At 41.5% G+C, this 26,010-nt stretch overlaps 1 protein-coding gene across 2 annotated transcripts in view; it reads right to left on the minus strand.

The window, feature by feature from the left end:
- The window catches only part of PRIM2 (DNA primase subunit 2), a 364,278-nt gene that overhangs the window by 128,143 nt on the left and 210,125 nt on the right, over positions 1–26,010 (minus strand). For both annotated transcript variants that reach the window (XM_055406862.2, XM_055406864.2), the window contains exon 8: positions 15,254–15,321. In XM_055406862.2, the coding sequence (XP_055262837.2) occupies positions 15,254–15,321 (68 nt within the window). The remainder of the gene's footprint in view (positions 1–15,253; positions 15,322–26,010) is intronic.

Genomic DNA, 26,010 nt, shown 5'->3' on the forward strand with positions numbered 1-26,010 from the left:
GAGAAGAGGGGAACTTCTGAGATCAGAGAGCAAGTCAGCAGTGCAGCAGGAATTCAAACTTTTAATTTTGGGAAAGTTGGGAATTCAAACTCCCAACTTCCTGTTTCTTCACTACACCACACTACTCTTTTCCCTGTGATACACTGTCGTCTTGTATATTTAGAAATGAGGAAATGCAACATGGTTCATTCTACCTAAAGTCTCCAACTGTATACTTTATCATCTCCTTGATATAATTCCACACCCACAGCTCCATCAACAGGGACTCAGATGCAGACATCCAGGAACCACATGGTTACACAGAAAACCACAGTCAAACAGGGGTTCATGCAGACCCCACGACTAAAGTATTGTTACAGCCACAAGGGATTCCAGATGCTCTACTCTCTACTGCTCACACTAGAGCTTCTTGCTGCTGGTTAATATATGCCCTCAAGATGCTCTCAAGGGCTGCCCTCAAGGGCTTCCCTGCTGGCTCAGATGGTAAAGCATCTGCCTGCAATGTGGGAGACCCGGGTTCAATCCCTGGGTCGGGAAGATCCCCTGGAGAAGGAAATGGCAACCCACTCCAGTATTCTTGCCAGGAAAATCCCATGGATGGAGGAGCCTGGTAGGCTATAGTCCATGGGGTCACAAAGAGTCAGACATGACTGAGCAGCTTCACTTTCACTTTCTTTCAAGACGCTCTGTAGAAAAGCTGTTCTACAATCAATCAAGTTACTGATTAAACGATAGTTACGGATTATGAAGCAAAACTACAGGCTATCTCAAGACACTGCAGCCACTGGTGAGGAAAGTGTCACAAGTGCAGATGTCCCCTCCCAAAAATCCCCCCTATATGGGCTAAGAATGGTCAGAATCACTCTGAGAGCAGGACGAGCAAATGGCAGAGAGTGACACAGAATGATACTGTACCTAAAACACATCTTCTGGCCTTTGGTTTTATTTCTCCCTCCAGTAACAAATTTCTGACAGTATACCATAAAGGGATTCATTCTCTTTAGGCTTAGACCAGTACTGCCATGGCACACAAAACTCAGGCTAAGTTAAAACAACAGCTGCCATTTAATTTTAATATTTAACATTTTAATACAGAACACAACCAGAGAATTGTTTCAGTGAAGTGTTAGTCACTCCGTCATGTCTGACTCTTTGCGACTCTATGGACTGTAGCCCACCAGGCTCCTCTGTCCATGGAATTCTCCAGGCAAGACTGCAGTGGATTGCCATTCTCTTCTCCAGGGGATCTTTCTGACCCACGTTCAAACCTCCCAAACTAAAAACACATTTCACTTTCCAAAGTATCTTATACATAGGGCAATGAAAACAGCATAGGCTACGAGTCTGAAGACCTGCTCTTGTTTCTGTTCTTTAAATCACTGGTTTGGCAAACTGGCAATCAGCATTATTATCATTTGTAAAATAGTATTAATAATGCCAGGACTGCCTACTTGACAGAAATGCTGGGGAAACCAAATGAAATAATATATTCAAAATGCTAACTAAAATCACTAAAGCATATTCCAGTACACAGAGCAACTGCAGCCTTGACCAGTAAGTACAGAGGACAACAAAACAGGATGGGAAGGGAGGCAGCTGATCCTGGAGAGAACTCGTCCCCCAGTTGGGAGATGCTAGGTCACTCCTGGACCCTTGCACTTCTTAGGCTATAAATTGATCACAATCATCTAACAGAACTTTTCAGCTCAAATATAAAACAAATGAACAAATATTAAAGTCTTGTATAAATGATGTACAAACATGATTACAGTTATGAGTAAACAGTTTTCTTAGCCCAGATTAATGCAGTATACAAAGTACAAAGAGAAGATGTATAAAGAGGGCCTGAAGGGCAGTACAAAATGCTTCCTCAGTGCTTTGATAGGATATGCAAAAGGGCCAAACTTCAAGAAAAAAGGTAAAAAGAGAATGGTAGCAATGATAAACACGATGAATTTGCTGGGTATAAATAATTACAGAGAGAATATAAGGAAACTGTCAGACATCACCTTTCTAAAAATATCGTGAACAGACAGGAAGATGGCCACCAGCCAGCCCAGTAAGGGCAAGTGTGGGACTCTCAGAAGAAAAGTGCTGGAAATGAAGAACTGAAGCGTAAGTATTGGGAATGAGATTTCTCCTCCACTCATTCAGGATCAGAAAGGCTAACTTGTATCTTGTTAAAGGAGTTGGTACATCACAACTATTTAATACTTATTTGAACTAGTGATGGATAGGTGAAGCCAAGGTGGGGAGGATTTTCAGAGACAAGAAAGACAAATCATGAGAAGCAGTGTATCCAATGATCTGTAAGCAGCAAAGAACCATAAAAATATCTGGGGAAAGAATTCACATAAGCAGTTTATACTCGAGAAAGAAAGCAGAAATTGGAAGGATTGGGCAATAGAAAATCAGTTGGAAGAATATAATAATATTCCAGACAAGAGAAGTCTTCGTAAAAACTGTAAAGTAGCAGCAACAGACAGAGAAAGGCAGGCAATTAAGGTAAAAGTAAAAAGAACAAACAGTGCTGCCATAAAAGAATAAAAATCCTTAAGAACAACTCACATTAGCTCATGAGACGGGACCCTTGGCTTTTACTTGGAAGTGCAGAGGGAGCTATGAGATGAGACTCCCAACAGGCCCAGGACAAGTGAGGCACCTTCTGCCACCATCAGAGCCTGTGGCAGCTTCATGTCGCACGGCTTTCAAATAACACAGCTGCTACACTAATGAGTGAAAACACGTGTAATGAACTGTCAAAATATTGTCTCAGTTTCATGACTTTAAAAACTTCATCAATTTTATGAACAAATATTTCTTAATCACTGTACTGGGGTAATAGAGAAAAACTAATACAAATGTTTTACTACTTTTTTATAGTAATTTTTAAAAGTAAAAACAATTTCTAATTGGTTTGATACACACACACACGCACACAAACCCACCAATAAACACTGTTTTCAGCCCATTTTAAATAATCACAGCTTTAAGAAACACTCGCTATCACTGATTCACAGTTTTAACAAGGGGGATTTAGTCAGCATAAAAGCTTTCTTGCTTCTAACCTTCCATAAAAGAATAAATTGACACATAACACAAATGTCACTTTTTCAATACAGTGGACCAAAAAAATATTTTAATGGGTCACAAAATTCAAATTATTTCACTAATCATTATCCTGCCAAATATAGAGAGGAATTTATGACTAATCAGAGAATCTTAAAAAGTCAAAATTTGATTTAATTCTCCATTTAGCCACTAATTTGGCACAAGTAAAAAAGAAAAAGGATAAGTCAAACTATGCATTAACTGTGTGCATTAGTCATTCAGTGTGTCTGACTCTTTGCAACCCCATTAACCTCTGCTCCTGTCCATGGAATTCTCCAGGCAAGAACACTGGTGTGGGTTGCCACGCACTCCCCCAGGGAATCTTCCCAACCCAGGGATCAAACCTGGGTCTCCTGCATTGCAGGTACATTCTTTACCATCTGAGCCACCAAGCTGTCCATCCATAAATGTGGAGAGTAACTTATTTCCATCCTGTATGCTAAATTATCTTCTATTTGCTAGAGTACCAGGCAAAAGGCACTAAAGGTAAAATGGTATCGTTTTTCTCAAGATACCAAAAAGTCAGAGAATAAAGATGTGGTCCACGAGTATCGAGTTTGCTAAAATATAAGTTATACTGCACTGTACAAACACAAACACCTGCACTCACCAAACAGAACTAGAGAAATGCATGAAACCCAGAATGAACCTTATTTTTTCAAAGGCCATCAGACTGTCAGACTTTATAACAGACTTTTTCTCTACCACAGTAGTTGTCCTTTTCTAATTACCCTTTTTTTAAAAATAAACTTCCAAGAGTCTCTGCACTGCTCCTCAGTCCTTCATTAACCACTTTTTTGACCAAGGAAGAGTCACAAAGTCATGGTGCGCCCAGGGATGATGCAAACAGTGCAACATGACGAGGTGTTGAGAACCCCGATGAGGCTGCAGAGAACAGGCACTTCTCAAAGCAGGGGGGAGGACACATCATGAGCAGCTCCAAAATGGCACCACAGAGGGGGTGCTCAGGGACAACATCCAGAATTCTGAGTGTCCAGTGAATGCCACTGAGACAACTGACCACAGTGTCCAGGCTGATCAGAGACACCTGCCATGCCAGCTCAAGACCAGAGAAGAAGGTGACCTGGGTGGGCCTAACAGCAGAGGGGAAGAGCAGGAAACCACAGTCAGGGAATAACACAAAAGTCACGGGCCTGGTTGTTTTAGTGATTTTACCATTTGTACTTGAACAATTTTATTTGCATTAAAAACACTCTTAATTTTGACCTGGTTCAGAAAAGTACTTTTGTGAGTCTATTAGCATTGCTGGACCGTTTGAAAGGAAGTACGTGATAGAGAGGTGACAGGGATAATAAAGGAGTCTGTTTGCTCAGCAAGTTAGCACATATCAGATGGACAAGCAGAAAGAGATCAGTGAAACCAAGGAACTTTCACAGTTTATAGATGAAGAGGTAGGGTTGCTGCTGCTGCTAAGTCACTTCAGTCGTGTCCGACTCTGTGCGACCCCAGAGACAGCAGCCCACCAGGCTCCCCCGTCCCTGGGATTCTCCAGGCAAGAACGCTGGAGTGGGTTGCCATTTCCTTCTCCAATGCATGGAAGTGAAAAGTGAAAGTGAAGTCACTCAGTCGTGTCCGACTCTTCGCGACCCCATGGACTGCAGCCTACGAGGCTCCTCCGTCCATGGGATTTTCCAGGCAAGAGTACTGGAGTGGGTCGCCAAAGACAAGCAGAGGCAAGAAAGAAAAAAGAGCTGAAACGGAGCAGGCGGGCCATGAAACACAGGTCTCCGAGCAAAAACCATCAAGATAAAAGGCAAATCCTATCTCCTTGTGTAATAACATAGTGCTAAATCATGACTTCAATGATTTTGTCTTGTCAAGTGACAATGAAGGTCTTGTCAAGTTTAAAACTTTTAAAACCCTAAACTTGTGCATAATAATACTTCCTGAGACAATTAAATTTTGCAATTGTGTATAACAAACCCTTAGCTTACACAGAAGAAATTCAGTGTTTGTCCTTGGTTATTTTTTCTGTTTTGTTTTGAGGTGATGGTTCTATCTATGATAAGAGAACTAATTGTATGCAAAATATACAAAAGCATCTTCCTACATGTTCAACAGGCCTACATGCAACTTAATTAAAACTCAGTCACATCTGAGAAACTTTTCTCTCCCACATTATCTTGCTCATTAAACAGTAAGAGGTAAGCAGAGTTAGGTTTCCAATAGAGTTAAAAATCACAATAAACAGAAAATTGTGAAGCTAAGCACAGTTTCAACAAATTAAAGCTGAAGAGACTTTCAAATATCCATAACACATATTTACGTAACCATATTTGACATGCTACCATTTTCAGACCCATTAAATCACTGGAGAAGCGGGGCTGAGGATCACGAGACAGGAAGGCACAGTCAGTCACAGCCACGGGGAACCAATGCTCCAAACACCACCACACAAACACTGAATTTACCCAATAAAAATGCAGTGGCTATAAAAAGAGTTCTGAAATATACACAATTGCACACATCTGATTGTGAAAGGCAGACCCATGCCTGGTCTTTGTAGAAACAACAGAAACCTAAGCCCTGTTCAACAAACCACTAACGACAATAACAAGCACTTTAGGTCTCAATAGGGAGCCACAGTTACAATGTATCATTTCCTGCTGTGAGGGTATCACAGAAAAATTCACTCAACAGCTGTCACCACTGAAATTGAATGAGTTTCTTTCTACAGCTAAATCCCTTGAAAATGGTATCCAACTTATGTTAGCCCAGGTGATTTTGCCTGCAATTACTTCAATGAGAACAAAATCAATAAAATTCTGTTATAAATTGAATGTAAATTATTTTTCCATAAGCACGAAGTTTACTCCATTTTGTGTTTAAAAAAAAAATAATAATCTCCAAAAAGCTACTGGCAGACAATAGGAAGGATAATGATGTATATTTCCTTACAACTAAGAGACAAGAGGCACACAAAACCAATGAAAACCCAGGCTGACATGGGTTTCCACATCAGGTGAGGACTACAAACAGCACAATCACCACCCTTCCTTGTTTCAGGCTGGCCTCATCTTTTCCCATGTGGTTCATATTTTCCTATTTATTCAAATTTCTAAGTTGCAACAGTCCAATGAACTGCAAGAGCACTGAGATGCATTTCATTTTTCTATCAAAAATATCTGTACCTTGCATTGTCAAACGTCATGGAACTGCACCCTTAAAATGAGTACATTTCATTGTATGTAAATTATACTTCAATAAAATTGATTTAAAACAAAATATACACATACATTCCTATAAGATAGTAGCTCTACAACACTACATAGGTGTTTTCACCATATACACTTAAAGCCCCCCCCCAAAAGATCTCTACTTTCATGACTACATTTTTTTATATTCCTTTACATTCTCAGCATATTCTACAAGTACAATGACTCCCTAAGTAGAGGCTGTTTTGACTGGACTTTGACCCAGGATGGTGAAATGATTACAATAAAGAAAAGGTTGCCTGAGAGACTGGTTATGAAAAGCTGAGAATGAGTGAACGTGAAATAAAGCTCTAATACCCAGAAGAACTAAGATGCTGAACTGACGGTCACTGTCTCATTTCCCCACAATTCACAGAGGACGGGACGCTTCTGAGATGGGCTGTCACAGGCGGAGGCACACTACAATGCCCACTCACAGCTGATCCCTAAAAACAGAAAACCAGGAACACGAGACTGGGGTTTGGTGGGGTTTTCGAGGGAGAGGAGATGAAGGGGACAGCTAGAGAGGATGTTTATGAAGAGTCACATCCCGAGATCCCGTCACACACTTCCCGCATACTCCTTTGCTCTTGCAGTCATTACCAGTGGCTCATCATGTTAAGGCTTTCATTTCACAGATCAAAACAGCAAGGTTCATAACAGGTTTGGTTTTATTCTATTTTTAAATACATTCTTTAACAGTTGTATATGTCACTGGAGTAAAAAAATGGGGGTCTTTCTAAAATCACACAGACAAAAAGAAAGGACTCTCCCCAGTTAGCTACTGACTCTGAGAAAGAGTACCGAGTCCCGAAACAAAAGGCAAAAAAACCAGCACTGAATTTCTACAAAGTATAAGGAGTGTTTCTCAGTGTTTCCAAGCTTTCCCTTGGAACTGACAAAATTCACCAACGTTTCGTCTAAATTACCATCACATTCAGTCTCAACATTGAGTAGCTTAAAAAACCTAAGAGAGAGGTAAATTCTAAAACCTGAAAGGGTCTTCTCCCAGCACTGGCTCATCCAGGAGGTGCAGCCATGTTGCAGTAACAGGGAGAGAGGAAAATAGGAGGACCGACAGACGCCTTGCTCTCATGGAGCAAACACCACAATCAAATGAAGACGCAAAAATGACCATTTCGGCCAGCAAAACTGCTCCAAGGCAAACAGAGCTAACAGCGTCACAGAGGCCCAGGAATGCGGGCTGGTGACCAGGAGGGGCCCTCATGAGGCTGAGGACCTGGTATGCCCTATGATCCAGGTCCCCAAGGGCCTCCTGTGGATGGTGTGTCTGCTGCCCACCGAGGACCACAGCAGCCCAATTACAAATGGACTTCTTGTTCCCTTTGTATTATCTTTTTAGAGCAGCTTTCTACACAGTGGCTACAAATAGCTGAGAGGGCACCATTCACCTTCGGTGAGTCCGCGCCGTCTGGCTTACCTCAGCCCAATCTATCAAATTTAGTTTTGTTTTTACTGTGAATTGTGTCCGGTTCAGTTCAGTTCAGTTCAGTCGCTCAGTCGTGTCCGACTCTTTGAAACCCCATGAATCACAGCACGCCAGGCCTCCCTGTCCATCACCAACTCCCGGAGTTCACTCAAACTCATGTCCACAGAGTCGGTGATGCCATCCAGCCATCTCATTCTCTGTTGTCCCCGTCTCCTCCCGCCCCCAACCTTTCCCAGCATCAGAGTCTTTTCCAGTGAGTCAACTCGTCGCATGTGGTGGCCAAAGTATTGGAGTTTCAGCTTTAGTATCAGTCCTTCCAATGAACACCCAGGATTGATCTCCTTTAGAATGGAATGGTTGGATCTCCTTGCAGTCCAAAGGACTCTCAAGAGTCTTCTCCAGCACCACAGTTCAAAAGCATCAATTCTTCGGCGATCAGCTTTCTTCACAGTCCAACTCTCACATCCATACATGACCACGGGAAAAACCATAGCCTTGACTAGACGGACTTTGGTTGGCAAAATAATGTCTCTGCTTTTTAATATACTATCAAGGTTGGTCATAACTTTCCTTCCAAGGAGTAAGCGTCTTTTAATTTCATGGCTGCAATCAGCATCTGCAGTGATTTTGGAGCCCCCAAAAATAAAGTCTGACACTGTTTCCACTGTTTCCCCATCTATTTCCCATGAAGTGATGGGACCAGATGCCATGATCTTTGTTTTCTGAATGTTGAGCTTCAAGCCAACCTTTTCACTCTCCTCTTTCCCTTTCATCAAGAGGTTTTTGAGTTCCTCTTCACTTTCTGCCATAAGGGTGGTGCCATCTGCAAATCTGAGGTTATCGATATTTCTCCCGGCAATCTTGATTCCAGCTTGTGCTTCTTCCAGCCCAGCGTTCCTCACAATGTACTCTGCGTATAAGTTAAATAAGCAGGGTGACAATATACAACCTTGACGCACTCCTTTTCCTGTTTGGAACCAGTCTGTTGTTCCATGTCCAGTTCTAACTGTGTGTCCAGTTACCAGCTCACAAACATGTAGACTTGCAAAATTCCCACAGGTCACATGTGGCGCCAGGCATCTCACCGCCTGGGCAGCCTGAACACTCCCTGACTGCGCTCCTGCCACAAAGCCAGCGCCAGGGAGCGGCTCTGGGCGATGGGCCCACCTACCCTGGGGGCGGGGCTGCCGCGGCTCAGCACCCCACACCCCAAGACAGCCCCGAGCCCCAGGACCACTGGCACGGCCATCACAGACTGAGAAATCCAAATGCTTCATCTGAAAACCGTTTTATACTTTTTAAAATACATGACTATCTAAACTCATTTCAAGTATCACAGAGAAATGTGCTGTCCAATCCAATAAGCATCAGTTACGACCAGCTACTTAAATTTAAATGAATTAAAATAAAAACACAGGAGCTATACTTCAAGCACTCAACAGCCTAAGCAACTGCTGGCTACTGGGTTGAGTGGTGCAGGTACAGAACACTTCCATCATCACAGAAAGTACCACTGCAAAGCTCTTTAGCTGCTAATATTTCACAGTAACTACCACAACGTTTTCTCAGGCTTTTAAGGAAAACTGTTTCCCATAGTATCATCACCATTTTGTACTTTGTTAGGGCTCTATGCCTAACACAGTGTAAAATAATTTTCTTTATTACTCAACTACAGTGACAATCAATATTTTAAAGAAACTCAAAGAGTAAAGAATAGGAAATTTAATAACTACAGGCAATGAAACTACTTGAAAAATATAAATAATCACAAACTTTGCTTTCCAGGAAGACTGACAGCATCCACAATGCATAAATGCCTAAGAAACCCTGGACTCGGGATGAACGGACCCTTGCCCCTCCGGCTGGGAAGAAGCTGCATGGACACAGAGCCGTGGGGGCCGTGAGCCCACAGAGTCAGGTGCCACTCCTACGCTAACAGCCACCATAATTTACTGTAATTACTTAAGTCAAGATTCTCTCTTTTCTGACCAACAATCAGTTCTGTAAGATCAGAAGTGAATACGAATCCCAAGAACCTAACATCGTATCTGGCACCAAGTAGTCCCCGTAATGTGTGTTAAATCAACGATAAACAAAACTAACTCTTCAGATACGAAAAGATTTGTGACCCTGTGTCTACTCCCAAGTCACAGCCAATATATACAATCTTATTACAAAGTCTACTGTTTACAAAGATATCCATTTGCCTTGGCTGGATGGCCAGTCAAACAAGCAAGGAAAGATTTTCCTATTTTCTTTCTATATCACTGAAAAGAAAATCAGTACTTTATATTCTTATAAAAATCACTGTTAACCATTTTTTTTCAACTTTCCAACATGTTAAGCTAACAAAGTGACCTAACTATAAAACCCCAGGGTAATTCAGTATTGTACATAAATGAAGTGGTTTGGTTTACTTGTAAAACTGATGAAAGTGAATGATATTAAAAGCTGTCTTCAATCCAAGAGAAAACCCTCACTGTAATAGGCAGATCAATGGCTTCCAAAAATGTTCACCCATGAACACGATAGGTTACGTAGCAAAAAGGCCACTGAAGATGGCCACTGAAGATGTAATTAAGATGAAGGACCTTGAGGTGGGGTGATTCTCCTGGGTCTCCATGTGGACTGTCCAAACACGTGAGCCTGTAAAGCAGAAAGCTTTCTCAGGGAGGAGGCAGATATGCAGACAAAGTCACCCTTGACAAAAGAGAAGGACTGGTGACCGCTGCTGGCTGAGGCAGGGGACCACATGAGAGGACCACAGAGCAGCCACGGGGGCGAGGGTGGCAGAGGCAGGAATGTGGCCCTGGCGACAGCCTGCAAGAGAGGGAGGACCTCAGGCCCACCTCCACAAGGAACTAAACCCAGCCAACAACGCAGACAAGAGCAGCAGCAGATTCTGCCCCAGAGCCCAACAGGAACTACAGCCCTGCTGACATCTCAATTTTAGCCTGGGGAGGCCCAAGTCACACTTCTGACCTGTATGAAAAAAGTAGGTTCTGTTTTGATCCATTCAATTCCTGGTAATTTGTTAGGGCTACAATAAAATGTTCTAATCCAGACGTACTATAAAGTTTAAAATTCATTATTCTGAATTCTGTCTTCATCAAGTGACTGCTTCCCTTGTTAGGAGCGTGGCCACTCTCTCTCCTCTCCTGCCCCAGGAAGGCGACGCAGTCTGCTGGCCAGGCGCCCTGCTCCCCGCCCTGCCAACTGCTGGGCAACACCTCCTCCTCACGGGTCAGCACAGCGCCCCTTCGCCAGTCCCTCACCTGGCCACAGACACCACTCAGTCTGCAGTTTTTCTTCACAGGTTTAGTTAACAAAAAAAGCCTAAATATCCAGTGAAATGGGAATGGTGATATAAAGATAGATATATACATCCTCAACTAAATATTACAAATCACTTAAAATTAGAGCCATGAAAAGTAATCTTCTCCTTTATCATATAGGTATGATGTATTAAGTGAGAAAGAATGTTTTTAAAGTTTAACCATTTAAATTATTATTACATAAAAATATGCACAGATATCACAATTACAACAAAAACCTAGCAGCAATTATATTAATGAGGCGGAATTTGTTTCTATTTTTTCTATTTTTATTGGGTTGGCCAAAAATTTCCTTCAGTTTTTTTTAAGCAAAAATAAAACACATTTTTCATTTTCACCAAGAACTTAATTGAAAAACATATTCACCATTTTGTATTCACCTGCCACAGGTGCTTATACATTACATTCATAAACCTCTTGAATGAAATTAAACACACTTAAATGAAATCAACATGTAAATTTCTTGAGAACAGAAATTGTGTCATTTTTTTATTCCAAGCACAATATAGGCACTCAGTTCCTGATGGATGCCACTAATGAAGAGCTTGCATTTCCATAATAGATTGAAGCAAAATGCTTTCCTGTGGTTAATTTAACTTTTAACTATAGAAGTAAATTCAGCTAAGAAAATCTGGGCACAATGCCTCTACATTCTCAGAATTATATATATTGTTAAGCAATATCCTAAATTACTAGGTTGGCAACTGTTATAATAATTCTCTTTCAATGTCTAAATCCTGAAAAATGACTTGAGAATTTCCCTACAGTTACTTTCATTTTTACAGGTATTGGTGTCATCCACCATATTAGTTTTATTGACAAACTTAATTAAAATGCTACTCATCATTCCTCTCTGATCATTGAAGGCACTAAACAAAATTAGACCTAATAATGATTTCAATTTCAACCTCCTAATGTTCTTCCCCTCTAGATTATATTTAAACTATACAGTTCATACAAATGAATGATGACTATTTTTTCTAACAAGATTATCATTATCATCTTTCAAACTAAACAGTACTCTTTCCTATTTTGACCTAAGCAAAAAGAAGGTAAGAGAAAGACATTATATTTAAACAGCCAAAAGAGACAATTCAGTATGCTTGAAAGACTTTCACAAGGTTACTTTGTATAATAGGAAGGTCAAACTATGCACATCAGCTACTACCCTACATACAGATGACTCTGACATGGTAATGAAACAAGAAACCATTTGATTTAATAATAATAAAAACACCAACATCGGTTGGTGCATATTACATGTAGCATCCAGCCCTGGTTGCCTAGCAACCAGTCATGAGTGAATTCCACAGAGAATGAAAGCCCTAAATGAATGTACAGTTTGTGCATGTTTCAAGGACTCAAGAAGTGTCACTAATTAATCTAAATTCTTGTTGACAATGACCACACAGGAGTAGAGGAAGAAGAATCCCTCATTTTTGCACAGCACTGAGCACTGACTGGAGGTAAGTAAGATCCAATCCTTTAGGTCCATGTCTTCTGAATTAGTGGTTTTACAGGAGAAAAGAACTGTAATAATATATTATATAAATTATAAGAACTTTATGCAGGAAAAAAACAACAAAATAGGACTTCCTTGGTGGCGCAGTGGGTAAGAATCCATCTACCAATGCAGAAGACAAGGGCTCATTCACTGGTCAGGGAAGGTCCTACATGCCATGGGGCTACTAAGCCCTGCACCACAACTACTGAGCCCTCACCCGAGAGCGGCAACTTGCGAAGCCCACGCACCCTCGAGCCTGTGTGCAGCAACAAGAGAAACCACAGCAACGAGAAGCCCTCACACCTCAACAAAGAGCAGACCCTCCTCACCTCAACTGAGACAAAGCCCACACAAAGCAACAAAGAACTAGCGCAGTTATAAACAAACAAAAAAGTTATTTTTAAAAATATCACTGGTATAATATATATTTATCCATTCAACAAAACACATAAGGAAGACCTATCATGAAAGGCACTTTGCAGCTCTCATACTTTACTGGAGAAATCAGATGAAGAAGCAAGCCATGACGACAGCACAAGTCCACACACAGGAGCCACTGGTTATTACGGGAACACACGTAAGAACAGGAATGGATACTGGGCAGCAGCAGGGTGAGAACAGGCGGTCTGGAAGAGCTCATCAGAGGAGGCAAACAAAGACAAGTGGTCTTGAGTCGGGTCACAGAAGTAGAGGAGCGGGGAAGAGCAGTCCCCGCAGGAGGCGAGCACAGGCCTGGCACTCGGGAGGAACCCCAGGTGCCCCACTGGCAGAAGAAGCGGGGTATCAGCACTGAGATGAAGTCCAGAGTCAGGCCGGCTCCTTCCAGAAGGACCTCGTATGCCAGGCTGAGGTGTTCTCACCTCATCCCATGGGAAACTGGGGAGGCAGAATCCTTTTAACCTGAGAAGTAACAGAATCCCTGCAGCAACGATGTGAAATGCTACAGAGACAGCAAAGCCAGCACCAGAGGGATACACTGGGGTTGGGCTGGGATGGGAGGAGGATACCTCCAGGACACAGAGCTCTCAGGAAGGTTAACAACTGTACAGTATTCAGGCTGCTCCCAGTCCCTCAAGAAATGTTTGCCTGGACCCCACCCTCCCCACTGCAGAGAAGGCAGGAAAGGAGGAAAAGAGGGACCAGGGAGGCAGGGGGAAGGATAAGCAATACTGAAAGATAATGGAAATAAACTCCAGGCCAAGTTCTGACCAAGCAGTGGCACTCTAGGTTTCAGAAAAATAAAAAGAAACCATAAAGGAAGACACTAAACGTGCTTAGCTACATAAAACTTGAAAATTTAGGTATGCTAGATAATGTAACATAATAAAAAAAAAACTTTCAGAAAAAAATGTTTGTAACAAAAACAATGAAGAGTCACTACCCTTTATAAAAGTGTGCGCTCATTTGCTCAGTCTTGTCCGACTCTTTGTGACCCTATGGACTATAGTCGACCAGGCTTTTCTGTTCATGGGGATTCTCCAGGCAAGAATACTGGAGTACATTGCCATTTCCTCTTCCAGGGGATCTTCCCAACCCAGGAATCAAACCCATCCATGTCTCCTGTGTTTCCTGCATTACAGAGGGATTCTTCACCTGCTGAGCCACCAGAGAAGCTGGTATTTATATCTAAAGTACATGAGATCAAATAAAACCAAGAAATGCTATCAATAAATAGGCAAAGATACAGAGAATTAAAACTACCTTAAAATAAAATGGATAATTAAAATGTTTTAAAATCACTCTTAATACAGTCAATGCAAGGTACATGATATGAATAGTATCTCTATGGTAAACCTATTAAATTAGCAACTGTTCTCACTGTCACATCTGTTCAGGGTACAGCAACATGGAGGATCTTGTACAATATGAGAACATAAGTAGAATAAGGTTTTTGAAAAAGAAATAAATATACTTAAATCTTTAAAATGATTCATATGCTTTAACAAATTCCACTTTTGAAAACCTATGCTAAGGAAACGATAAAAAATACAGATAAAGGTTTACATACAGCATTTTTTGTACTAGTGAAAAGAATGAAAAGTGGTCTAAATACTCCACAATGAACAATAAATACACTATAGGATAACCATACAAGAAAATAAAAGTAAACTTTTGGAGAGATTTTAATAACAGAAAAAAAGAAAAAAATAGCTAATTATATAAAAGTATCGTGATGACATGCTTTTCTTCCTCCTTTTCTGTATTTTCTAAGTTTGCTTTTTAAATAATGAGGATAATTTTTTTTTCAATTTAGAAAACAAATAAAACTTATCTCAACTACTCCCAATAATATATATGTAGGCTCCTCAAGCCTGCCTTAGTCTCACAGTTAAGAAATTGGCTCATTCCCTTTGAAATCTTTCTCAAGTCAATCATCTCTACTCAATTTAACTTGACAACCAGTTCTACACACTTTTATTCAATTAAAAGAACTTTCTATAGTACCCTGAGGTCAAGGGTAACAAGCACATGGCACTAAGAACTTAAATCATAGAATTAAAGGGGGAAAGGAAGAAAAGGAAAAAGACAACCTTTGTAAAGTTTCTAGCCCTGAAAGGCGCTTCACCCACAGTGGTGCTTTACCCACTATGCTGGAGGTGCACTTACAAGCACAACAGGGTGGCTTTTGTGTTGTTACCTGAGGTGGTTGAGCAGAGGCTGGAGTCTCTCGTCGGACTGCACGGCAGGCAAGGACCTGGCTGTTAACTGAAAGCAGAGAAGTGGGTGAATAACCACACCAAAGGCCTCAGACTGAACGCATTTGAATAATAAATGCAAAATGGGGATGAGAGAATGGAAGGAGAGGGTGTTCCTAAAATTTAAGGACACTGTTCCAATTTTTAAATCAAAGAATTCTAAAGAAAGCTGATCCATTCTCTCATTAAAGCTAACCATATGACCTGAGCTTTACTGAGTCACTCTTACATATGTCCCTGAGTCTGGAAGTAAACACAAAGGGGGCAAAACAGTAAGTAGGCGGGGAGTATCCACCTGAGTTCATGAAAAAGCCTCTGGTCACAAACATACTATCTCTGAAAATAGAAATGGAAAAATTTCTAAATTTACAGCAACCAATCATGTAGCACTGAATCCTAGGATGATGAAGAAATTAGGGAGAGAGCCTTTCATTTATAGCTTAGTCACTGTGAAACTGGTTACATGCACAAGTGTATGAACACACACACATACACATTCATTCCTTCATTTTGACAACCATGTTACTGTAAGCAACCAAGACTATCTTATAAACATACTAAGGCAATCCACACATCTCACAATGCTTAAAATTCTCCAAGCCAGGCTTCAACAATACGTGAATCATGAACTTCCAGATGTTCAAGCTGGATTTTAAAATGGCAGAGGAACCAGAGATCAAATTGCCAACATCCACTGGATCATCGAAAAAGCAAAAGAATTCCAAAAAAATGTCTATTTCTGCTTTATTGACTATGCCAAAGCCTTTGACTGTGGCGATCACAGCAAACTGTGGGAAATACTTCAAGAGATGGGAATACCAGACCACCTGACCTGCCTCCTAAGAAATCTGTATGCAGGTCAGGAAGCAACAGTTAGAACTGGACATGGAACAACGGACTGGTTCCAAATCGGGAAAGGAGTACGTCAAGTCTGTATATTGTCATCCTGCTTATTTAACTTATATGCAGAGTACATCATGAGAAACGCTGGGCTGGAAGAAGCACAAGCTGGAATCAAGATTACCGGGAGAAATATCAATAACCTCAGATATGCAGATGACACCACCCTTATGGCAGAAAGTGAAGAAGAACTAAAGAGCCTCTTGATGAAAGTGAAAGAAGAGAGTGAAAATGTTGCCTTAAAACTCAACATTCAGAAAACAAAGATCATGGCATCCGGTCCCATCACTTCATGGCAATTAGATGGGGAAACTATGGAAACAGTGGAAGACGTTTGGGGGGGGGTCTCCAAAATCACTGAATATGGTGACTGCATCCATGAAATTAAAAGACGCTTGCTCCTTGGAAGAATAGTTATGACCAACCTAGACAGCTTATTAAAAAGCAAAGACATTACTTTGCCAACAAATGTCCATCTAGTCAAACTATGGTTTTTCCAGTAGTCATGTATGGATATGAGAGTTTGACTACAAAGAAAGCTGAGCGCTGAAAAACTGATGCTTTTGAACTATGGTGTTGGAGAAGACTCTTCAGAGTCCCTTGAACAGAAAGGAGATCAAATCAGTCCATCCTAAAGGAAATCAGTCCTGAATATTCACTGGAAGGACTGGTGCTGAAGCTGAAACTCCAATACTTTGGGCACCTGATTGGAAGAATTTATTCATTTTAAAAGACCCTGATGCTGGGAAAGATTGAAGGCGGGAGGACAAGGGCACAACAAAGGAGGAGATGGCTGGATAGCATCACCAACTGGATGGATGTGAGTTTGAGTAAACTCCGGGAGTTGGTGATGGACAGGGAGGCCAGGCGTGCCGCAGTCCACGGGGTCAAAAAGAGTCGGACGTGACTGAGTGACTGAACTGAACTGATCTGAAGGCAGTTCAAAGTCACTGAAATATGACCCCCAATTGATCTATAAACAAAATGTAAGAGTCAAAGCCTTATTCCTAAATATTGTGTGTCAGGTTGAAAGTGCATCATGGAAATGTGGGCCTCTGATATATTTTAGTGCAATAATATTAACATTATATGTCCCTGTACCTATATTTCTCGTTTCTTGAGGAAGTCCTCTTATTCTGTAAGAACTTGAACTAAAGAAATTTAAAACATTCATTCAAAGTAATAAGATACTTAAGACACCTAAATAAAACACCAAAAGTATAAGATTTCTTTTGGATCCAACTGTATCAAATATATAGCTCTTGTATTCTATTAATAAATCATTTGACAATGCACAAATGAGAACCTTAAGACAAAAAAAGAAACTGAAGGATATCCTCTGGTTTTATACAGGGTATCAGTTCAGTTCAGTTGCTCAGTCATGTCCAACTCTTTGCAAGCCCATGGACTGCAGCACACCAGGCCTCCCTGTCCATCACCAACTCACAGAGTTTACTCAAACTCATACCTATTGAGTCAGTGATGCCATCCAACCATCTCATCCTCTGTCGTCCCCTTCTCCTCCCGCCTTCAATCTTTCCCAGCATCAGGGTCTTTTCAAATGAGTCAGCTCTTTGAATCAGGTGGCCATAGTACTGGAGTTTCAGCTTCAGCATATATATAGAGTAACCTGTCTCTTTAATCATTTTGTTAGTTAAAAGTAATTCATCAATTAATTTAATTCATCAAACCTAATTTTCAACATTTTATAAATAAAACTATTGCTTTAAAAACATCTAATAAATACTATATTGTGAGAAAATGTTGACTAAAATGCTAAATATGAAGTCATTTTAATATATTGTATCTAATAATAATGAAAAATCCTAATTTTGTGAGTCAAAACATATGAACAGTTAAATAAAGTGAGACAGTCTGCTACAATTCCAGTGCAACCAAAAGACTCTCAGTATCCCCAAGAAATGTTAAGTCTACTAGTTCATGATAATAAAAATCTGTTAAGGTTTTATAAACAAAACACTTTCCTGCACCCTATATCTGCTAATGTCAAATCTCTTTACAAAATGTCAGTTTCACTGTTCTCTTCAATCCCTGTAGGAAATATTTCTAAATCATACTCCCATCTCCACCTGAGCCTCAGTTTCCTCTGTCCTGGACTATAGAGACAGCATCTCCACTCACCATGTTTCTGCCTCCAATTCTTTCCTTTTACACCAAGGCTAGAGTGAAATTTTCAGAATGAAAGTTACCCACTCCCTAAGTAAAATCACTTAAAATTCCCTCAGGCTAACATCATCACAACTACTCTCTCATTAGATAGCTTCCTAGAAAACTCAGCTTGTGCTGAACTGTCAAGACAAAGTGGACGACTGCTCAGCGTCTCCACCAGACACGGCAAGGCAGAGCAGGCAGAGACGGGCCCCAGCTCCAGTTTCCAAAATGCAGCCTCAACGATCCGGTCCTATGCCCACCTCTTCCCAACCCCCAAAACCTATCTCCAAATTTGAATCACTTACAACAGTAATTTCTAAAACAAGGATTAATGTTCTGGGTAAAATCATCTCAAGGAAGATTTTTGAGTTTTCCAAAGGTTCTGCTTTCAACTTGTAAAACAATTAGCATTTTCAAAAAAAGCACACATCTCAGATTAGGGTTTTGTCAATGAAACTGAAACCCCAGTAAATGGGAATAATGTCAGAGGTGAGAATAAAATTCCTACCTTCAAGAATAAACCTAGTCTTGTTTTCAAAACGATATAATGAGCTACCAAAGATTATTCTTTTAGTATTAAAAATACATCTTACAAAATTGGCTCAAGCAGAATAGAAGGACGTGAGCTCAACTTCTGCAAGAACACCAAAATCTCAACTAGTTGTTCAACAACCATCAACAGAAGGACACAGGAACCCAGCAAAAAAAAAAGATATGCCACTTCCAAGGACAAAGGAAAAGCCACAACAAGACAGAAGGAGGGGGGCAATCACAATAAAATCAAATCTCATACCTGCCAGGTGGGCAACCCACAAACTGGAGGTCTATAATACCAAAGACACTCTTGCGTTGATGTGAAGGTTTTAGGCCCCACATCAGGCTTCCCAGCCCAGGGATCTGGCAAAAGACTGGGAATCCCCAGTGAACCTGACTGTGAAGGCCAATGCGATTTGATTACAGGACTTCCACAGGACTGGGGGAAACAGACTCCACTCTAGGAGGGCACAAACAAACCCTGTATGCACCAGGACCTAGGGGAAAGGAGCAGTGACACTACAGGAGACTGAGCCAGACCTTCCTGTAAGTGTCTGAGGGTCTCCTGCGGAGGATGGGTCGTCAGTGGGCTGCCACAGGGAGAGGGCATCAGCAGCAGCAGTCCTGGGAGGCACGTGTCGGCCACACGTTGGGGTAAATCCTCATGGAGGTCGCCATCAGCCCCGCCACAGTGCTTCCCAGCTGGCACTGGTGGTAAAAACCCATCTGCCAATGCAGGAGAGGGAAGAGACACAGGTTTGATCCCTGGGTTGGGAAGATTCCCTGGAAGAGGGCATGGCAATCCACTCCTGTATTCCTGCCTGGAGAATCACATGGGCAGAGGAGCCTGACGGGCTGCAGTTCATAGCGTCACAGAGTCAGACACAACTGAAGCAACTTAAAGTGAAAGTGAAGTCGCTCAGTCATATCTGACTCTTTGCGATCCCAGTCTTGGACTGGGGCCTTATAGGGTCCTCCATCCATGGGATTTTCCAGGCAAGAGGAACGGAGTGGGCTGCCATTTCCTTCTCCAGGGGATCTTCCCAACCCTGGGATCGAACCCAGGTCTCCCACATTGCAGGCAGACACTTTACCCTCTGAGCCACCAGGGAAGCCCCTTAACACCCACCAGGAACACCCACACAAAGCCTACAGACTCCAGGACTGAGTCGCCTCAGGCCAAACAACTAACAGGGAAGGAGCACAGCCCCACCCATTGGCAGATAATTGGATTCTTTACTGAGCATAGCCCTGCCCACCAGGGCAAGTCCGAGTTTTCCCCACAGCCAGTTCTTCCTTCCTTCCCATCAGGAAGCTTGCACTAGCCTCTTACACTCATCCACCAGAGGGCAGACAGAAGAAGCAAGAACTATAATCCCACAGCCTCCAAAACCACAATCACAGAAAGCTAACCAAAATGAAAAGAATTTGGACTATGTCCCAGATAAAGGGACAAGATAAATTCCCAGAAAAAGAACTAAATGAACTGGAGATAGGCAACCTTCCAGAAAAAGAATTCAGAATAATGACAGTGAAGATGATCCAGGTTCTCAGAAAAAGAATGAAGGCAAGGATTGAGAAGATGCAAGAAATGTTTACCAAAGACCTAGAAAAACTAAAGGACAAACAAACAGAGATGAACAACACACTAGAAGGAATCAATCCGCAGAATAACTGAGACAAAAGAACAGATAAGTGACCTAGAAGACAGAACGGTGGAAATCACTGCTGCAAAATATAATATGGAAAAAAGTATGAAATAAATGAAGACAGCCTGAGAGACCTCTGGGACAACATTAAACACACCAATATGCACATTATAGGGGTCCTAGAAGGAGAAGAATGGAGAAGGCACCCCGTGGACGGAGGAGCCTGATGGGCTGCAGTCACTGGGGTCGCTAAGAGTCGGACACGACTGGGCGACTTCACTTTCACTTTTCACGTTCATGCATTGGAGAAGGAAATGGCAATCCACTCCAGTGTTCTTGCCTGGAGAATCCCAGGGACGGGGGAGCCTGGTGGGCTGCTGTTTATGGGATCGCACAGAGTTGGTCACGACTGAAGCGACTTAGCAGCAGCAGCAGCAGCAAAAGGAGAAGAAGAAAGAAAGAAAGAACCTGAGAAAACATCTGAAGACTATAGCTGAAAACTTCCCTAACACAGGAAAAGGAAATAGTCAAGCAAGTCCAGGAAGCACAGAGAGTTCCAGGCAGGATAAACCCAAGGAGAAACACACCAAGACACACATTAATCAAACTGACAAAAATTAAAGACAAAGATAAAATATTAAAAGCAATAAGGGAAAAAAGACAAATAACATACAAGAGAAATCCCATGAGATTATCGGCTGACTTCTCAACAGAAACTCTACAAGCCCAAAAGGAATGGCACAATATATTTCACGTGATGAAAGGGAAGAACCAACAACCTAGAACACTCTACCCAGCAAAACTCTCAATCAGATTTAATGGAGAAATCAAAAGTCTTAAAGACAATCAAGAGTTAAAAGAATCCAGTACCACTAAACCATTTTTACAACAAACGCTAAAGGAACTACTCTAAGCAGAAAACACAAGAGAAAGAAAAGACCTACAAAAAATAAAGCCAAAACAATTAAGAAAATGGCAATGGCATCGTCCATATCGATAATTACCTTTAAACGTAAATAGATTAAATTCACCAGCCAAAAAACACAGACTGGCTGGGTCGATACAAAAACCAGACATATATATATGATGTCTACAAGAGACCCACCTCAGACCTAGGGCCACTTACAGACTGAAAGTATGGGGATAGGAGAAGGTATTCCACGCAAACGGAATTCATAAGAAAGCTAGAGTAACAATACTCATACCAGACAAAACAGACTTTAAAACAAAGACTGCTATAAGAGGCAGAGAAGGACACTACATAATGATTGAGGGCTCAATCCAAAAAGAAGATGAACAGTTATAAACATACATGTACCAACATAGGAGCACCTCAATATATAAGGCAAATACTAACAAAAAGAGCACACATCTCTGCATGTTAATGACATGAGGTAATAACACTATTCCAAAGCTCTTTAGAGTGAAAGCCATCTGCTGACCTTTTGATGACAAAATGTAAACTTCATTTTAGGGACTGCTGTTTGCACTGTTTCTTCTGACAGTCCTCTCCAAGCCCAAGTAGCTACTACTATATCCACTGGGCTATGAGGGGTCAGAAACTTGCAACTGTGTAATCCCATTAACTGATGAAAATAAAAGAATATCTAGGTTCACTTATGTCATATTTTAGATTCCACATATAACTATATTCTATATCCTATGATAAAATATAATGGAAAAGATTTTTTTAAAAAGCATGTATGTATATATGTATATAACTGAATCATTTTGCTGTACAGCAGAAGATAATACAACACTGCAAATCAACTACACTTCAATTAAAAATTGATAACCATAAAAAGTTTTATCTATATACTTTTCATGTAAAGCTTTTCAAATTCCTGCTTTGAGCAAAACTAAATCTCAATCAAAAACTAATAAATCACAACTGTCAGCCTTCCAAGAAAGCGATATACAATCACAACAAGATTTTCAGCATTAAGAACTTCCCTCTACAACCTGAAATGAGTATTTGTCTAGTTTAAATAGTCTTCGGTTTCTATGTATGTCTTAGTACTTTGTTTTGACAGAAAATACAATGGCGTCCTTGACACATGAATCACCAACAATGAAAGACAAAGATGATCTATCAGAGTTTACATCTGCAAAGCCTAAATGCAGGGTCTGTGTCAGGGCTATTTCATGTGAATCATAATAAAATTTGGCACAACATGTATCTTATTTCTTATTATTGTTGAGAGGTCAGAGGTGAGCTCTTAAGGTGTCTTCTCATTAAAGATACATCTAAAACATTGAATTAATGCAACGTTTATGCTGGTTTCTGACAAGTATTATATACTACTGACTCTTAAATAAATCTCATTACAAAGATGATTATCATTTAGTAAATCTTCCATTTTGCCATATATTTGGGTATGAGAAATAATGCATTTTGCCAACTAATAATTCTCCTTTCAATGACATTAAATACCACACAGATTCAAAGGCACAAAAGGTAAAAGCAAGTCAGGAGGACTCTGGTCCACCTCGTCATCTCCTCCTGAGGAAGCAATCCACGCAGTGGGAACTCAGGAGCTGCACATGGCACACATATGAGGTCAGGACGGAAAGCCGTGGTCTGGTGAAGAAACAGCCCATGTCACTTATGGAATAGTGCTGGAATTACAGTGCTGGGGTACACACTTTTTGAAATATTAATTAATGCTAACTATTACAAGTTGCAGTTTTTGGTGGATAAGTAATTTGGAAAAGGAGTCCAAAATATTTGCCTTGAAACACATCTATCCCAAAGGGACATAACATTTTGAAAACACTGACACAAATAACAATTAGATTAATCCACTTAAGAATGGAAAAGTCTGACTATAGAACCTGCTGGGTTCTCAGATCTCTTCAAGAGTAAGGCAAACAGAGAAAACAATGTCGAGATGTCTCGCTGAAATTAGGTCAGCATGGAAAAGGTAACCTTTGGAATGAGGATCCTGGAGGTAAGAACCTGAGTGTCTGTTACACCATTTTGCATACATTTGTGTGTGAAGTAGTTCAGGCAGGGAGGGCAGACTGAGGGACTTTCTCCGAGAGAGGAATGTCTTGAAGAAGGGCCATCTGGAAGCCGAGGTGCAGAACAAGGCAGCAGTAACAGAGAAAACGAGGAGGAGGATCCTCCACACAAGTTCACAGCCAGAGCAGGAAAGTCAGAAAGCACAGTCGGGGGATGGACTGTTCTGTAAACTGTAATACAGTGGCCCGAAGAGAGGGGAACACGCAGAGGCATGCTGAATTTGAGGTGTTTTTGAATATCCAACAGGCAAGTGCACACATGCCCATGAGAAGGTGTGGAGCTGAGGACGTCGATTTAGGCGCAAGCAGGGGCACAACGGGGACGGGCAGGGTTCCCAGGGAGTGTGCCCAGGGCAGGGACATCCCTGACGGTGCCACCTAGCACTCAGGATTCACAAACGCTCACAAAGAACAAAGAGGCCAAAGGGAGATCGTTTTTGGGGTCTTTTTTTTTTCACTTTTTGTTTTTAATAGACTTTTTTGGAACATTTTAGGTTCACAGCAAAATTGAGAGGAAGTACAAAACTTCCCATACGCTCTCTGCCCCCACGCACACAACCTCCCCACCATCACCACAAAAGTGGTTTATTTATTACAACTGATGAACCTACTGACACATCATCATCATCCAAGAGTTTACCGAGGGTTACAGAGGCTCTGCTTTTTTAATATACTATCAAGGTTGGTCAAAACTTTCCTTCCAAGGAGTAAGTGTCTTTTAATTTCATGGCTGCAATCAGCATCTGCAGTGATTTTGGAGCCCAAAAAAATTAAGTCTGACACCGTTTCCACTGTTTTTCCATCTATTTCCCATGAAGTGATGGGACCAGATGCCATGATCTTTGTTTTCTGAATATTGAGCTTCAAGCCAACCTTTTCACTCTCCTCTTTCACTTTCATCGAGAGGCTTTTTAGTTCCTCTTCACTTTCTGCCATAAGGGTGGTGTCATCTGCATATCTGAGGTTATTGATATTTCTCCCGGCAATCTTGATTCCAGCTTGTGCTTCTTCCAGCCCAGTGTTCCTCATGATGTACTCTGCATATAAGTTAAATAAGCAGGGTGACAATATACAGCCTTGACGTACTCCTTTTCCTATTTGGAACCAGTCTGTTGTTCCATGTACAGTTCTGACTGATGCTTCCTGACCTGCATACAGGTTTCTCAAGAGGCAGGTCAGGTGGTCTAGGATTCCCATCTCTTTCAGAATGTTCCACAGTTTATTGTGAGCCACACAGTCAAAGGCTTTGGCATAGTCAATGAAGCAGAAATAGATGTTTTTCTGGAACTCTCTTGCTTTCTCCATGATCCAGCGGATGTTGGCAATTTGATCTCTGGTGCCTCTGCCTTTTCTAAAACCTGCTTGAACATCTGGGAGTTCACGGTTCACATATTGCTGAAGCCTGGCTTGGAGAATTTTGAGCATGACTTTACTGGCGTGTGAGATGAGTGCAATTGTGCGGTAGTTTGAGCATTCTTTGGCATTGCCTTTCTTTGGGATTGGAATGAAGACTGACCTCTTCCAGTCCTGTGGCCACTGCTGAGTTTTCCAAATCTGCTGGCATATTGAGTGCAGCACTTTCACAGCATCATCTTTCAAGACTTGAAATAGCTCAACTGGAATTCCATCACCTCCACTAGCTTTGTTCGTAGTGATGCTTTCTAAAGCCCACTTGACTTCACATTCCAAGATGTCTGGATAGTATATTAAAAAGCAGAGACATTACTTTGCCAACAAAGGTCCGTCTAGTCAAGGCTATGATTTTTCCCGTGGTCATGTATGGATGTGAGAGTTGGACTGTGAAGAAAGCTGATCACGAAGAATTGATGCTTTTGAACTATGGTGTTGGAGAAGACTCTTGAGAGTCCCTTGGACTGCAAGGAGATCCAACCAGTCCATTCTAAAGGAGATCATTGGAAGGACTGATGCTTAAGCTGAAACTGCAATACTTTGGCCACCACATGCGACGAGTTGACTCACTGGAAAAGACTCTGATGCTGGGAAAGGTTGGGGGCGGGAGGAAAAGGGGACAACAGAGAATGAGATGGCTGGATGGCATCACCGACTCTGTGGACATGAGTCTGAGTGAACTCCGGGAGTTGGTGATGGACAGGGAGGCCTGGCGTGCTGTGATTCATGAGGTCGCGGAGAGTCGGACACGACTGAGTGACTGAAGTGAACTGAACTGAACAGAGGCTCACTTCTGCTGCTGTACGTTCGATGGGTTTGGACAAACACATGATGACATTCACCCACCACTGCAGTGTCACACAAAACAGTCTCGCTGCCCTAAACTCTGTACTCCACGCACGCATCCTCTCCTCCCCCCTCACCCCGGGCAACCACTGATCTTTTCCTCTCCATAGTTCTGCCTTTGCTAGAATGTCATATAGTTGCAAACGTATAGGATGTAGCCTTTT

Source organism: Moschus berezovskii, chromosome 23 (assembly GCF_049115385.1).
Source record: "Moschus berezovskii isolate FMDL1 chromosome 23, NW_MosBer_1.0, whole genome shotgun sequence".
Lineage (NCBI taxonomy): Eukaryota > Metazoa > Chordata > Mammalia > Artiodactyla > Moschidae > Moschus > Moschus berezovskii.